The sequence below is a fragment of the Amphiura filiformis genome, chromosome 1, assembly GCF_039555335.1.
Source record: "Amphiura filiformis chromosome 1, Afil_fr2py, whole genome shotgun sequence".
NCBI classification, from domain to species: Eukaryota; Metazoa; Echinodermata; class Ophiuroidea; order Amphilepidida; family Amphiuridae; genus Amphiura; species Amphiura filiformis.
In genome coordinates this window covers 52,424,004-52,439,372 of record NC_092628.1, presented here as the reverse complement: position 1 = coordinate 52,439,372, position 15,369 = coordinate 52,424,004, and the positions used below count along the sequence as shown (strand labels likewise).

The 15,369-nt window shown below is 34.9% G+C and overlaps 1 protein-coding gene across 2 annotated transcripts in view; it reads left to right on the top strand.

Annotated features, from left to right (window-relative positions):
• LOC140148683 (dopamine receptor 2-like) overlaps positions 1-14,045 on the top strand; it is a 119,675-nt gene extending 105,630 nt beyond the window's left edge. For both annotated transcript variants that reach the window (XM_072170722.1, XM_072170731.1), the window contains exons 2-3: positions 1,700-3,006; positions 12,987-14,045. In XM_072170722.1, the coding sequence (XP_072026823.1) occupies positions 1,815-3,006; positions 12,987-13,393 (1,599 nt within the window). In that variant the 5' untranslated portion in view covers positions 1,700-1,814 and the 3' untranslated portion in view covers positions 13,394-14,045. The remainder of the gene's footprint in view (positions 1-1,699; positions 3,007-12,986) is intronic.
• The last annotated feature ends 1,324 nt before the right edge of the window (positions 14,046-15,369 follow it).

The window sequence follows — 15,369 nt, the reverse complement described above, 5'->3', positions numbered from 1 at the left end:
ATTTCCTTCTCCCAAAACAATTTACTTTCATCTGCAACAAAAGCTACGTGTTATTCTGCTATTTTATTAAACCTGAATCGGCGCATACAGCTTTAGGGGTACTACACCCCTCGATAAATTTGTGTCTATTTTTGCATTTTTTCTCAAAACTAATAACACAGTGGTAACAAAGTTATGTATATTATAGGGGCAAGGAATCCAATTACTACGCTGGAATGTCAGTGACCCAAGACAAGCGGTTCGTTATTTATGATAAGAAATAAGGTACCGCTAGGATGTACCTCATTTTCGATCATATATACTGAACCGCTTATCTTGAGTCACTGAAATTTCAGTGTAGTGATTGGATTCCTTGCCCCAATAATATACATAACTTTTGTTACTGGTGTGTTATTATTTTTTGAGAAAAATGCAAAAATAGTCACAAATTTACCACAGGGGTGTAGTACCCCCTTAACATTTTATTTTCCTATAGTGTGTCTCGTCTTAAGTTGAGAGTAACGCCATGTTGGATTTCGCAGTGGTAGATTCGAATCAGTGTGTTTACGCGGTTTCATAGTATGGCCAAATCACTCTGCTACACGTGTGTATATGTCCCGCGGGATTAGGCTAGCGCACGCGATTCGAATCTGCCGCTGCGAAATACAACATGGCGTTACTCTCAATTTGAGCCGAGACAGACTATAAAAGAACGAATACAGCTAGTAATATTGTCTATTTTATTACATAATAGACACTTCCTCCGTTTTAAATGTAGCATACCTTTATTTATTAGGTGAGACCTTTTACCATATGTCGCTTTCACATACAAATCATTACGGAATTCAAATAAAACCTTTTTACAGTTCACTTAATACATTTGCTTTAATATTGTTTCTTATGCATAAGAAAATACTCCGAATGATTGGGAGTCATGGTCATTACCATGGTTTTTATCAAACGCATTTATTGCAACATCACGTTTTCAACGTAGCGTACTCAAAATTAAAATTCCTGCCGATAATGTCTTCCGCTTTAAATGTGTTTAATATCGAGCACTTAATATAATAGCTATATGCATGATTTATCAAACACGTTCAAATATCATAATAGGAGTAAATTATATCTAATAGAAAGCCAGCTACGTTAAAAGCATTACTCCAATGTCCAACTGTAATTTTATGATCACTCTTTATCATGTTTATTTTTTGAATTCAATCGTAAATTGCATATTTTCTTTTATGGTGCGCGACGTCATTAATCTACTCCAGTGCTGCGGCAAATTATCAGTCTTTAGATTTGTCACTGATTAACTCAGTATCTCAAATATATTAATTAACATTAAAATCACCGGAACTGGTTGTGTGGATATAAAACATCTGGTTTAAAAGCGAGATCACTTCGAATTGTCGGACTTAATGCATGCAACAACTCTTCACGTATAGTCGTGACGGAAACGTGGAGTGTTGAAACATGCACAACAAATACGTTCTCGTTTTATTAGTGAGGTTACCTGATTTCTTTATCAATTCAGGCGTAATAACAAATTAATCGAATATTACCTAAGTCCCTGTTGATTCCTTTCAGCTATAGATCTGTGATAGCTATACCCTTTCGGCATTTACGCCCAAATTAAAAATTCGCCTCCAGACTTAGGTGACCAATTGAATTTTGCCAATTAATTTCTCATTGATTTTTTTTTTTTTTTTTTCACTTGTAGATATTGAGTTCGTGCTAAGCTCGGCTATCGCAGCTATTCATCTGGCAACACTGCCTCGTCGCTAGAGGTAGAGCTTCAGGATATCACTTACTCACTATGGCTGCCATACGTTATAATGAGGCTGCGGTGGATTCTGATATCCCAACTACAACACTTTACGCCAATGTGCTTTGGTTGTCAGCAGAACCGTCTCCGAGTGAACAAGGAGAGGTCAGGAGTGGTGGAATGCAGGAAGGGAAGAAGAAACCGACGGGTGAGCCCCACGTTCCCATCCTCGGGAATGCATGGATATATTCCTGGGTCAGTGTCACCTAGAACTCCTTTTGAAAGTGTACTTCCTTTATCAGAAACTCTTGGATTTTATTCTACATCTGTGCCGCGTGGATATGAACCTAAAATTGGTACAAGTTATCCTATGACTTCTTGGGATAATGAAACAGGTTTATGGAATTCGACGGAACCTGGAGATATTTTATCGCCGTCATCACCGGCAAGGGATATTATAGTCGGTACGCTTTTATCTTTAGTGTGTTTTGCTGTTGTATTCGGAAATGCTCTAGTTGTCGTTGCAATTTATCGAGAAAGATATTTACGAACAACGACTAATTTCTTTATCGCCTCGCTTGCCTCTGCGGATTTTTTTATAGGAAGTATAGTGTTACCTTTTGCAATTTACCAAGAATTAAGACCGTCACAATGGATTTTTGGCAACGCATGGTGCGATGCTTGGCATGCCATGGATATTTTACTTAGTACAGCTTCGATTATGAATCTTACAGTAATTGCTGTGGATAGATTTTGGGCTATTACAATGCCTATGAATTATCCAACAAAAATGACCAAAAAACTTGGTGCTCTGTTGATATCAATAGTGTGGATAGTGTCGTCACTTATTTCATTCCCATGTATAGCATGGTGGCATGCCGTAGAACCTATATATCCTGATTATGAGTGTATATTTCCAACAAATGCGGTCTACTTAATTTTATCATCCTGTATATCATTTTATATACCTTCAATAACCATGGTTATATTGTATTGGAAAGTTTTTATCACTGCCACAGAACAAGTAAGAAGTCTAAGATCTGGTACAAAAAAGTTTGGAGGTCACGAAGGCCAAATGATGAGGATCCATAGGGGTGGTAACAGTAGAATTGAAAGAAACCCTTTGCAAAGAAAGATGAATGGGAGCACTGCCAATGGGAGTCCGTGTATAAAATACGGGACAATGGGAGTAATGATGGGACACGAAAAGAAGAAATTCTTCTCCGGAATGGCAAAGGAACATAAAGCTGCTAAAACATTAGGTAAGTGATATGTAGAAAACTCATCGAACATTGATTTATATTATTTTCCTTTTTCTTTTCTTAATTATTTCTTTGTCCTTAATGCTAGTTGCTCCTATTTTTTTTATGTTGGGGTGTAGAATTTAATAATTCAAAAGCGCTCTTCAATAACCATGGATATAATAACAGGTGAACAATCCAAGATCGGAAGTCTAACATTTCATGGAGTCTTTCAATAAACATTCATCTTCTTTCTCCTCAATTAAAGGCTACACAAGATTATTAAAAAGGCGCTCACAGGCGATTATTTATGAACACGTTAAAGTCTAGATTTCGTCCATTATGCAAATGTAAAATTTACCTGTTTTTGCACCGAGAGTTTATGACGTATTAATTGGTTTCAATGGTTAAGTTGTTATCATTGCTTACCATTGGAAATGAAGACGACAGTATGTCTAGGGGAAAATCTTGAATCACAAACGTAAATTTAAAAAATCTTTTTTAAATTTATTTTTACTCCAACGTAAACTCAAACTGGTTGACAAGAAAATATTTGATACATGTCATAATTCATTTATGTTTGCATTGTCACTGACTATCTTGACCCCCACGTGAAAATGTTAATGATTTTTTACTGGCTATCATTAAAGTTGCAAATTATTTTATTGAGTGAAAAACGCTAATCAATAGGTAAATTGATTAATAATTGGTGTCGTGCGAGGCTTAAAAGACAATTATCTTATGATACCATAATGCGTATTGTTAAGTATGAATTGAAAATAATTGCAACCAACTATGACTTAAGTATGTACTGCGTCATTAGGTGTATATTGTACATAGGGAAAGTATTATATTAAAAATACATACTATTAAGCACATACTACTTACAAATTTGATTATAATGTCGATCATGCCTGTGCACAAATTAAGCTTTAATGACATCAATTGGTTTGAACTAGCATGATCGTGATGATAATATATGTATGTCAAATATGCTAATTTCTTGTTTCATGAAGGCCCTTGTATTCCACACCTGAATCAAATTAAATTATATTATATTAAATTAGGTTAAATAATTAAATTACTGTAAGCATAATCCTCAAAATGTATGTACAAGAAAATGATGTTTATCTTCAAATGAAAGAAAAGTCAGAAAAAAAGAAAAAAATTAAAAGAAAAAAAGAAAAGTGAAGCCTCTTACCTGAGGCATTGTTAGGAACAACTTAACAAAACTGCATTCGTTTGCATCTGTCACTCATGTCCTGTGTATTTTATTTTTGTTAACAAATCTATTTCAGCATGTTCAGTTTCAAACCATAATTTTCATGTTGAACGTAAATATAATTCGATTTCATGTTTCAAGCATCTGTCCATACTGCGGTAAAGGAGTACGTCGAACAAATCCCACTGAAAAGCTAAGAGTAAAGCCAAATAGTCATGACACTTTGAATGTTTGAAAATGGGTACTTGTATCAACACCAGCAGAGTTCAACAAATATTATTACACTGACCCAACAAATTCTATGTTTGCTTACATTAATAATAAAATAATCACCTAAATACTGAGCTTATGAATAATCACAATTGGTTTTCATTAAATATTCTTATCTTTTATTTCTATTTAGAATAATTAACTTCAAATTATGTTTTCAAAATCTTGGATGTTTTACTATTTTGTTTTATATTTAAAAAACAACCTTGTCATACTGTTTTGTTTAAATAAGAAACAATTACTAATACTATATTAGGCCAAATAAAAAAATAAACATGTTTCACGTCCCCTCCCGCTTCCTTTTTTGAGGTTTCTTCAAATATATTTTTATTTTTTGAAATTCAGTTATAACTTTTCAAAAATATGTCTAGGAAGTAGAGATGCTTTCTACAGCCTTGCTAATACAAGGAACACTTTTGGAAGGTTTTGCAATAAGTAGAGGGGGTCTACCTCTCAGAACAACAAATAAAAAGAGGCCTCCTCCTTTTTCCAGGCATTGTTGTATACGCTAAAACAGCTCTAATAAAGGGTATTTACACCAGTTTTGTAATAAAAATTAGTAAGATAAAAGCCCCCTCTTCCTCCTTTTTTTCAAAAACCCGGACGTGAAACATGTTTTTATTTTACTTGGCCTTAAAGTTGTTTTTACTGAATGTTTCTTCGTCTTCCCTTCAACCAGGCTGCTAGCAAGTATACAATGTCTATCCAATTAATTAAAGACAATAGGGTTCACATTATTGAAAAACAATGAAGACAGTGCCAAACTGCATTATTAATATAAATGTACATTTTCACCCCGATATGATTGTTTAATGAAAATATTATCGCAAGATCTCGCAAGTCTTTGAATTTAAAAATAACTTCGCAAAAATATTTTGAACCATGAAAATTGAATTAAATTTATTGTTTGAATCCATAAAACATCGTTTTGACAAATAACAATTCTGTTCTAAATAAAATCAGACTTGTTGTGCAAGCTAATATGAAAGTAAGATGAAAATATAATATTTATATTACGCATGGTATCATTCATGGTTATATGATATTCTTCTTACCATGTAATACATTTAATAATTCACTGTTCTAAACATGTAAATCAACTTTCAGTACACAGTCTAAAACTTTTTGAGCACCATTAAAAAATCGAATAAACAATATTAGTTCTATAAGCTCCCGCATGCAAGTTCTTCTACCAGCTCCCATTGAAATCAAACAACCAGGTTGTCATAATACGCATAACTCGTGTTTGAATAGCTATGTTTGATTTAAAACGCGATATTTGCATTTCTAGAAAGACTGCACACAATATCATAATGTTAGACCTGTTTTCTCAAATTTCCTCTTTATTGGAGCGTTTCGTATGTCGTCTCGTTTTTCATTTTAACTGAAGGAGCCTCACCAGGATGCATACACTTCATCTTGTATGTTTTCTTGTAATAATGTATACACCTGAGACACTTTCATAACGCTTACAAAATGAAGTAGTGTTAACACCACCTGTCCGTTTATTGTTTCAGATAAAATTTGATATTAACAAACTAAACATTATATGCAAACTTTAAACATAATATAGTATATGTATGCTCTAAATGCATCTTTCATATTATGATAAAGATACGGAAAGTGTACATTTTAAAGTTCTTGTTCCGTTCAAATTAAGAGGGCATAATTGCCTCCGTGATTGAAATCGGTTGGGACATGGTGACCATAATTTCATAAACTTCATGAAATCGTTCATTTGGTTATAGAAATATTTGATACTTTCAGATCCTAATATTCTTCAAATCTACCAGCAACACTTTCTGGTTCAGCAATTCTATTAAACTATTAGTATAAATCATAGATTATTATTATACATAATCCTAAGATCACATCTCACCCAAAATATAACACTCCCTACTATCATGACTATAGAGCATCAGAGTCTATGAGAGCATCCATGATTTAACACCTGCAAAGTAACGTACTTCGAGGTAAAATATAGGTGTTTGTCTGCAAGTGAAATTACCGGATCTGGAACCGGAACCGCATTACCAAACCGGAAAACAATGTTTTGAATTTTTACACCCTTGTCGATTTATCTGACGTCTGGAAAAGCTTTTTCTTTTGTATACATGGGAGAACTCAAAATAACGTCAGAATCCTGTGTTTTATAGAAGAGACTACCATAAGTCCCACATTTAGAATATTTAGGACGGATATAAGTGTTTAGGATGCGTTTAGATACAAAGTCTGATAGTTTGTAAACCAAAGGGACGATGTTGATTTTATTTTGGATTTGTGATGTGTACTGATGTAGGAGAATAGGTTTCAAAATATGAAACCCTTTTTTTGAAAGTTGCATGCAGATGATAATAACAATTTTACAAAAAGCCTAACATGTACGTGTTTAAAAAGTGTTACAGCTATACAGCTTAGCTAAACGACATGTTTAGATATCAAACATCAATCTGTATATAATCTAAACACAGATAAACACCTCTGTTTAGCTTGTGTTTAGGTTATGCTAAGCATAATAGAGTAAAATCCTGGAAGCCTGGTGTTACTACATTATTGTTGTACAGAAAACAATAATGTAGTAACATCAGGCTTCCAGGATTTTACTTTCGAGAAAATATGGAAACAAATTTTCAGTTATTCCTAAACACTTTTATGTGTTTAAAAAAATGTGTATATGTTTAAAGAGTGTTACAGATTGATATTTAGAACCTAAACACATTAGATTTACAGTGAAATTTAATCATATAATTTGTATGAAATCACTGGCCTCATATTATATCTAAAGCTCTGTCCCATCCCAGTTTGTATGTAAAACAAAAACAAGATAACCGATATACAAATAAAACAAGTATGATAACCAAGAATGTTTAATATCAGTTGACATCAATCACTTACTACAATGACCATAAAATATTGTGACAATCCTATAATATAAATATCAAATCAAATGTTACGTAAATAAATTAGAATGCCATGGTCGCAAAATATATTAGTGCTGACTGAACTTTAATAAAGGGAATGTCAGTTTAATTTTAAAATGAACTTGGTTACAAAGCTTTAATTTCTTGACCAGTGAATTTTCATAACGTATAGGCGGGCCTAAATATTTATGTTTTAACAAACAATGCATTTCATGGATCTTAGATATTTAAAAGCCATTACAAGTCGTACAAAAAAACACCAAAATGAGCTACTATCAATGACTATAATGATATACTTAGTTTTGACCTCTCAAGTTGTGATCTCAAGACTATTTGAAAGATGCCGTAGCTCGGACAACATACCGGCTTGTCAGCCATGTTTGAAAAAATGAGATAAGATAACTTTCAAGACATGCATTAATTGATTAAGTATTATCACTTTATCACTAATTAGGTTTGGCGTATCTCACTCAATGGAATAAGTGTGTACAATATTCCTCGTGTTTTGGACGACATAGTGGCGTATCGTAAATATGTGACATACACCACTATTTTGGTATATCGCGGCTGTGTGGCCGATATAGATATGAATTCAACTATTATTCGACATACTGGCGTATCACGTGTCCTATGTGTATTTTGAATGGAGAATAATTTTTCAAAAAATTTGACATACTGACGTATAAGTTTAATAATTCTTGTCATGTGGATCCAGTAAAAGTATACTTGTACCATTCTGTGACCAAAGATACTCAGTGTCTTTGCTGTGACATACCCTTCTGCAGTTATCAGTTAGGCCCTATAAGCATAAAGGTCGAAGGTCACAATGTGGTCTCCACATTCTCAATATAGACTGTCAAAAGAAACAGAATGGTGGTCTTACATTATTCGTCTTTTATAAACAAATCAAATAAAGGAGGTTTGCCATATAGCCATGATGTTTTCTTATCATGGTTACATGGTGAAAAATGTCAATGCCCATCGAATAGAGTCCGATAGACCTTGACCTATTTTGCAATATTACCTATGTAACAAAACGTCATACCCAATACAAACTATTATTTTCTGAATTGATGAACATTCTGAGACCATTTGAGACTATTACAGTGGAGATAGGAGCTTTTTTCAGGTTTTGACCTGAATGTGACCTTTGACCTTTCTGCTCTAACCAGGGGAATAACTGATGAGTCATGTAACAATATTTGAGCAACTCAAATAAATTACCCAATCCTGAATGAGGATCAATAAATATATTATTAAAATTAGTTGTCTTTAGAAGCAAATGCCATCAAAAACTAGACGTAGGACGCCAAAATAAACAATATTTAGCAACCGGACTAAATATCTGACATGTGCATTTGAAAGTAAAGCATCTTTCCTCCACCTGACTATTTTTCAAAGACATGCAAAAAGTAAAAAGTTTTATCTCCGTGTTTTATTGGAAAAAAAATAAATTATTGGTGCACTGCTTTGTAATAAATTATTCTATCCATACAATTGCCCAATCGGTCATAGAATTCTCCAATAACAAATATTTTTGTCGTTAAGCTGCACATCAAAGATACTAATCTTACAGTGAAGTGCGCTATATTCAAATATAAATTAAAACCTTTCATGTGATGCAAGCAATAAGCGCGGCGGACACGAACTGTTGCATATTTCATCATTTTTACACTATTTTTACGGCGTTATATCGAAAAGGTGCCCCAAAATTGTGCCAAAAATCTCGTCCCTTCATAAAAAGGCTTTGCCCCTTCAATTCGACCCGGGGCACACATAATTACGACTGTATTCTGAATTCTCTTAAACCTGATTAATAAGTTAATTAGTATATACAGTATATGTTATTTTTGCCGTTGAGGCTGTCAATACTTCATATTTAAAGGCGAGTTCAAAAGAGTGCAAGGAAGTCATTGTCCTCCTCAGCCAAACAGAAGTGTCATTTTTGAATAAAAACTAGCATTTGATATGCAATCAACGTCGACAATGCCAAGGGTGATTTACGATCAAACATGTGTCTTGTCACTGGGATCATTAGTCTGTAAGCACCCTCTTCACTTAGGAAAAACATACGTAAACGCCTTCGTTTTGTCTTTCGTCCTTTAACTTCAAATTTATGCTGCTTATAGTCATTTACCAGTGCAAGCTCAAATATTCTGGATGAAAGATGGTTGCTTGTTGAGGATAACTCATCCGTATTGTTAGCCCCTTTAGACAGGCACGTCGATTATGTCAGCAGAAAATGTCAGCCGCTCATTCTATAAGGGGTCATTTTGTGTGAATGGTGTTAATTTTTTTCAGCAAATTAAAACGGATAGATATTTGCTTTTTACTAACCACATTATATTTTTCATCAAATAATATTAATTTAAACTTAAGTTGTTGTCAATTAGGCAATAGAACCAAATAAGTTCGATCTTTCGATCGGCCATCGATGATTGGTCGATCCTTATTATTTATTTAGGGATTCAATCATGTTTCACCGTTGTTCATCACCGTTTAACAACGATGCGGCCGCGTCGTCTGCGTGGTTTACTTCGCGAGGGCAGCTTTAGCTTTAGCTGCCCGAGCGAAGTAAACCACGCAGACGCGCCGGACGCGAGTTGTTAAACGGTGATGAACAACGATGAAACATGATTGAATCCTTTCAACAACGAAAAGAAGCTAAAGATCGTATAATTCACGATTATTTCACGAGGAATGTCAGTTAATCATTGCCACTCATCTTTACAAAAACCTCGATGATTTCTCTGTTGATATCAGCAATAAAACTATGGCCTGCAGAATAAAACGGCCCGTAAAACGGCAATGCGGTTTAGCCGCTACCTAAAATCAACAAGCTTGCACACGCACAAAAGTTCCAGACATGACGAATTTTACGCGCTCTCGCGTAACGCGTAGTCTCGCTCGCGTTCGCGTATACGCTACAGTAAAAGTGTGGATTCATCATGGATTAACAACGGTTGGCTCCTGTACAAAGGTATAGGAGGAGTTGTTGAAAATCAATTAATTGATTATTGTTAATTCGCCGATATATTCCAAAACTGTTTTAACCTATTGCTGTGGTAGTTAAACCTGTTACATCATCACTTCTATGGCGAATTGCGATTACATATGAATCTGTGCATGTAAAGATTTTGACCAATACCAATATACCAGTAATTCTAATTAATTAGTTGATAGTTCATTAATTGCATTGACGGTCGACCCAAAGATCAACCACATTTGGTTCTGGTGCCTTACTTTCATTGGATTTGATTACATCATACATTGGGTCATTTCCCTAAGCGTTCTATATGACAGGTGTATAATTGACATTGGCATCACAATGGGTGTGCATGCATATACAATGATCCCACTCGGACGATGTCCATGATATGAAACCCAGAGCTGAGGTCAATCCATATCCAAGTCTTTGGTACCAGTGGGTATTTTATATGTATAACTTTGTCAACCCAGTGGTTATTCACCCTATGAGATGCATTGCTGTCTATAGGGATCAAATCACAAAATTTGACTCAGGATGTATAAAATTGTAACATTTATACTATGATGAAAATTACTAAAGGATGAAATCAAAATATTCAAATATATTTAAATCCTTTCATTGTCTTATCATTTGATGCAAGCGATTAAGCGCAGCGAGCAGGAAATGTTGCATATATTACCATTTTCTTACTGTTTTTTACGGCGTAATATAGAAAAGGTGCCCCAAAATCGTGCCAAAAATCACCCTTCATAAAAAGGCTTTGCCCCTTCAATTCAACCCCCGGGCACACATAATTACGACTGTATTCTGATTTTTGTTAAACCTGATTAATAAGTTAATTAATATATACATTATCTGTTATTTTTGCCGTTGAGACTGTCAATACTTATATTTAAAGGCGAGTTCAAAACAGTGCAAGGAAGTCAATGTCCTCCTCAGCAAAACAGAAGTGTCATTTTTGAATAAAAACAAGCATTTAATATGCAATCAATGTCGACAATGCCAAGGGTGATTTACGATCAAACATTTGTCTTGTCACTGGGATCATTAGTCTGTAAACACCCTCTTTACTTAGGAAAAACATACGTAAACGCCTTCGTTTTGTCTTTCGTCCTTTACCTTCAATGCTGTTTAGTCATTTACAAGTGCAAGCTCAAATATTCTGGATGAAAGATGATTGCTTGTTGAGGATAACCTATCCGTATTGTTTAGCCCTTTAATAGACAGGCACTTCGATCTTATTAAAACATGTCAGCCACTCATTCTATAAGGGGTCACATAGTGTGAATAATTTTTCCAGCAAATTAAAACGGATGGATATTTGCTTCTTACTAACCACATATATTTTTCATTAAACAAATGTTGTTGTCAATTAGGCAATAACACCAAATTAGTTCGATCTTTCGATCGGCCATCGGTGCTTGGTCGATCCTTATCATTTATAAAATCAATTATTTGACTATTGTTAATTCGCTGTGGAATTGATGATGTAACAGGATTAACTACCCTAGCAATATGTAATTTGAAGCAATTTTTTAATATATCGCACTTCGCTAGTACGTTCAAGCGATGCCTCTGCATTGAACCACATATGTCAAAGAACTGGGATAAAGACCTGGATCGTAATTCTATAGAATATTCATATCATGCTGATCACTCGTACCTGTAAGATCAGTATCTTTGGAAAGAGCGGTGTTGTATTCAATCTATGATTGCAAACATATACAGGTGATGAGTAAAGTGCAGAGCGATGTATTCAAAAATTGTTTTAACTTATTGCCGTGGTACTTAATCCTGTTACATCATCACTTCTATTGCGAATTCTGATTACATATGAATCTGTGCATATCTATGATTTCGACCAATACCAATATACCAGTATTTCTAATTAATTACTTCATTAATTACAAGCATCGAATCAGCATTGTCGGTCGATCCAGAGATCGGACAAATTTGGTTCTAGTGCCTTACTTTCATTGGATTTGATTAAATCATGCATTGGGTCATTTCCCTAAGCGTTCTATATGACAGATGTATAATTGACATTGGCATCACAATAAGTGTGCATGTATCTACAATGATCCCACTCGGACGATGTCCATGATATGAAACCCAGAGCTGAGGTCAATCCATATCCAAGTCTTCGGTACCAGTGGGTATTTTATATGTATAACTTTGTCAACCCAGTGGTTATTCACCCTGTATGAGATGCCTTGCTGTCTATAGGGATCAAATCACAAAATTTGACTCAGTGATATGTTGATACTTTTGAAGATTCGCTGATTTTTTCTTTTCATCGTGTGGAAACTAAATCCGGAGCGACATTATCATGTCTATCGGTAGGCGCCGTCATGTGTTTATGAAGTGATATAATCTGGATGTATAAAATTGTAACATTTATTCCATGATGAAAAGTACTAAGGGATGACCACCGGCTCTGTCCGGTTTCTATTTAATATTCTAAACAATGGAAGCCAGACGGAACCGGACGGTCTAGTTTTGATTTCATCCCTAAGCTAACTATAAAACCAAAAACAAGCAGAGTTTTGTAGCGACCCGTATTCACGTATTTTTACTCCTTCTTTTTTGTCTTCCTCAGGAATAGTAATGGGTGTCTTCATTCTTTGCTGGTTACCATTTTTCATCGTCAACGTCACAGCTCCCCTGTGCGAGGAGTGTATAGTACTACCACACATAACGTTCCCAGTAGTCGTTTGGCTTGGATACGCCAACAGCGCCTGCAATCCTGTAATTTACGCTTTCACATCTCGTAGCTATAAGCGAGCTTTTCGTCGAATTTTGTGCCTGTGCTTCCCTGGGATGAAGAAAAAGAAAGATCCGTGGAGACGAGGAAGACTTATATCGATGAGTAACATGAGTTCAGCCGATTCATCAATGACTTTAGTTGACTATGGGGAATCTATTAGAATAACTGTTTTAGATGGTAGTAAACCGCCTACATCAATAACAGCTCATAAATATTCCCTTCCTAACACATACTTTTAAATACCGGCTGTACTGAGGCCTAATGATAAGTTCGATTTCCACCTGCAAGTGTGTTCTTTGGACGCGTTTGCAAAAAAAGGTTTGTAACGATGTACCTGTTAGTAAATACTATAACGCTGCCTCCGAGGGGTAACAAGGTTATTAATAGATTCTCGAGTGAATTAAACAACAAAGCAATCCAAAAACCTAATTTTTAACACAAAATTGTCACCGTTAATATGTGCCTGTAACTCGGCCGTTAACTCGCAGCATAACCATTTTGCTTGCATAACAACTTCGATGGCTTTTACATTTGAAAGCTGTTAAAGCCATATTGTAACATTGAAATAAAATAATAGTTTAGTATTTCTTTTGTTAGCTTTTACTGTCAGATATGGCCCCTTTTAATTTTGAGCCGAACAACTGAGGTAAAGCAAAGAAATTGGAATTTACTACCAGCGCAGATGTCGCCAATGCGTGGCACTCCATCGGTCGTGCTACGGTACGATCCTTTGATGCGCATATGACCGTCCCGCACGCCATGTACCTACTGTGTTATGAACATCCCTTACGCGTTCGACTAATATTTCCATCTCAATAATTAAACCACGGTTCCTGCGTTCTATTCAAAACCTCTTGCTTTTGACAAAACTACAGTTCCTAAAGTTTTGATCACAATCGTGTAAAAACCACAATTTGAACTATTGAGGGCGTCCTCCTCAGCAAATGTTACAATATGGCTTTAACATAGGCACTTTGGGTACCTGTATAACGCACAAAAAATACCTTTCCATTCCTGTGGTTTGTTTACATTTTTGTGCTATTAATACATGTAGTACACGAAGTATTTTTAAATGTGAGGATTTTTAAAAAAAAAAGTAATAAATGCCAATACTATACAGTATGGGGTAAAAATATATTGTTGTGAAATATATGAAAAGAAAACAACGTCAGCGTTGCAAATTTAAACGCGTTTTATTTTTTTAGAAAGAAATAAAAATATTACTTTTGCCAAAACTAGTATGAATACAGTTGGGTCTCCACAAGTAAGATTGCTAACAACGTTGTTGAATTGGGCTATTCCATTTAAAATTCACACTACCCCTGTGGAAGATTTAGCTAAAGTCTTCCACAGAGGGAGTATGAGTTTTGAATAGAATAAACAATTGGGTGACATTCATTTGAAATACTCACTCCAGTTGTGAAAGATATACGTAAAGCCATAATACAGGGGGAGTATGGCTTTCAAAATGATTAACTCTGACCAATTACATTTGAAAAACATACTCCCCCTGTGGAAGATGTTTCCAAAATCTTCCACAGGGGCTATGTGGATTTCAACTGGAATAGCCCATTTACTCCTCACAACTGACAGTGTGCCTGGATTAAGAACGTGCTTTCTTGCACGTAGAAATATGTAGAACGATGCCAAATTTTGACTTTTAAGTTTGTTTTTAAATTGTCTTGTTACGTATGTACTTAAGAAAGCTATTTAGAAGACGACACATGTTCAGAGTAAATATTTAGTTGTGCAATATTTAATGACTGCTCATGGCCCATAATTCATAGCTTCGACGTCCTAACTACGTCGTTATTCGTGTCTGCTGTTATATTTTGCTATCGTGAAGTGCGTGGTACAGAGGCAATGAATTATGGGACATATGCTAATGATAAATCTTCATTCAAGACTCCATATGTGATTGATGTTGGCAAGATTTGTCCAAATGACTCTCATTTATCTTGTCTTGTCTTCAAGCTTACATAAAGTATTTATGTAGTCTATAAATCACTATTTTACGATTAAGTGCAATATTCTTTAATTTTATTAAACACAAGGATAGATTTCCAAGAAATTATTTTAAATTGTTATTACTACTCAATATCTGGATCCGGAATAACTCATAATCATAAGTTCCTAACGAGTGCAGGTGAACTGCAATTCTCTGAAGCATCTATTGTAGGTTAAGCAAAAGAACAAATGTACAGATAATTTTGAT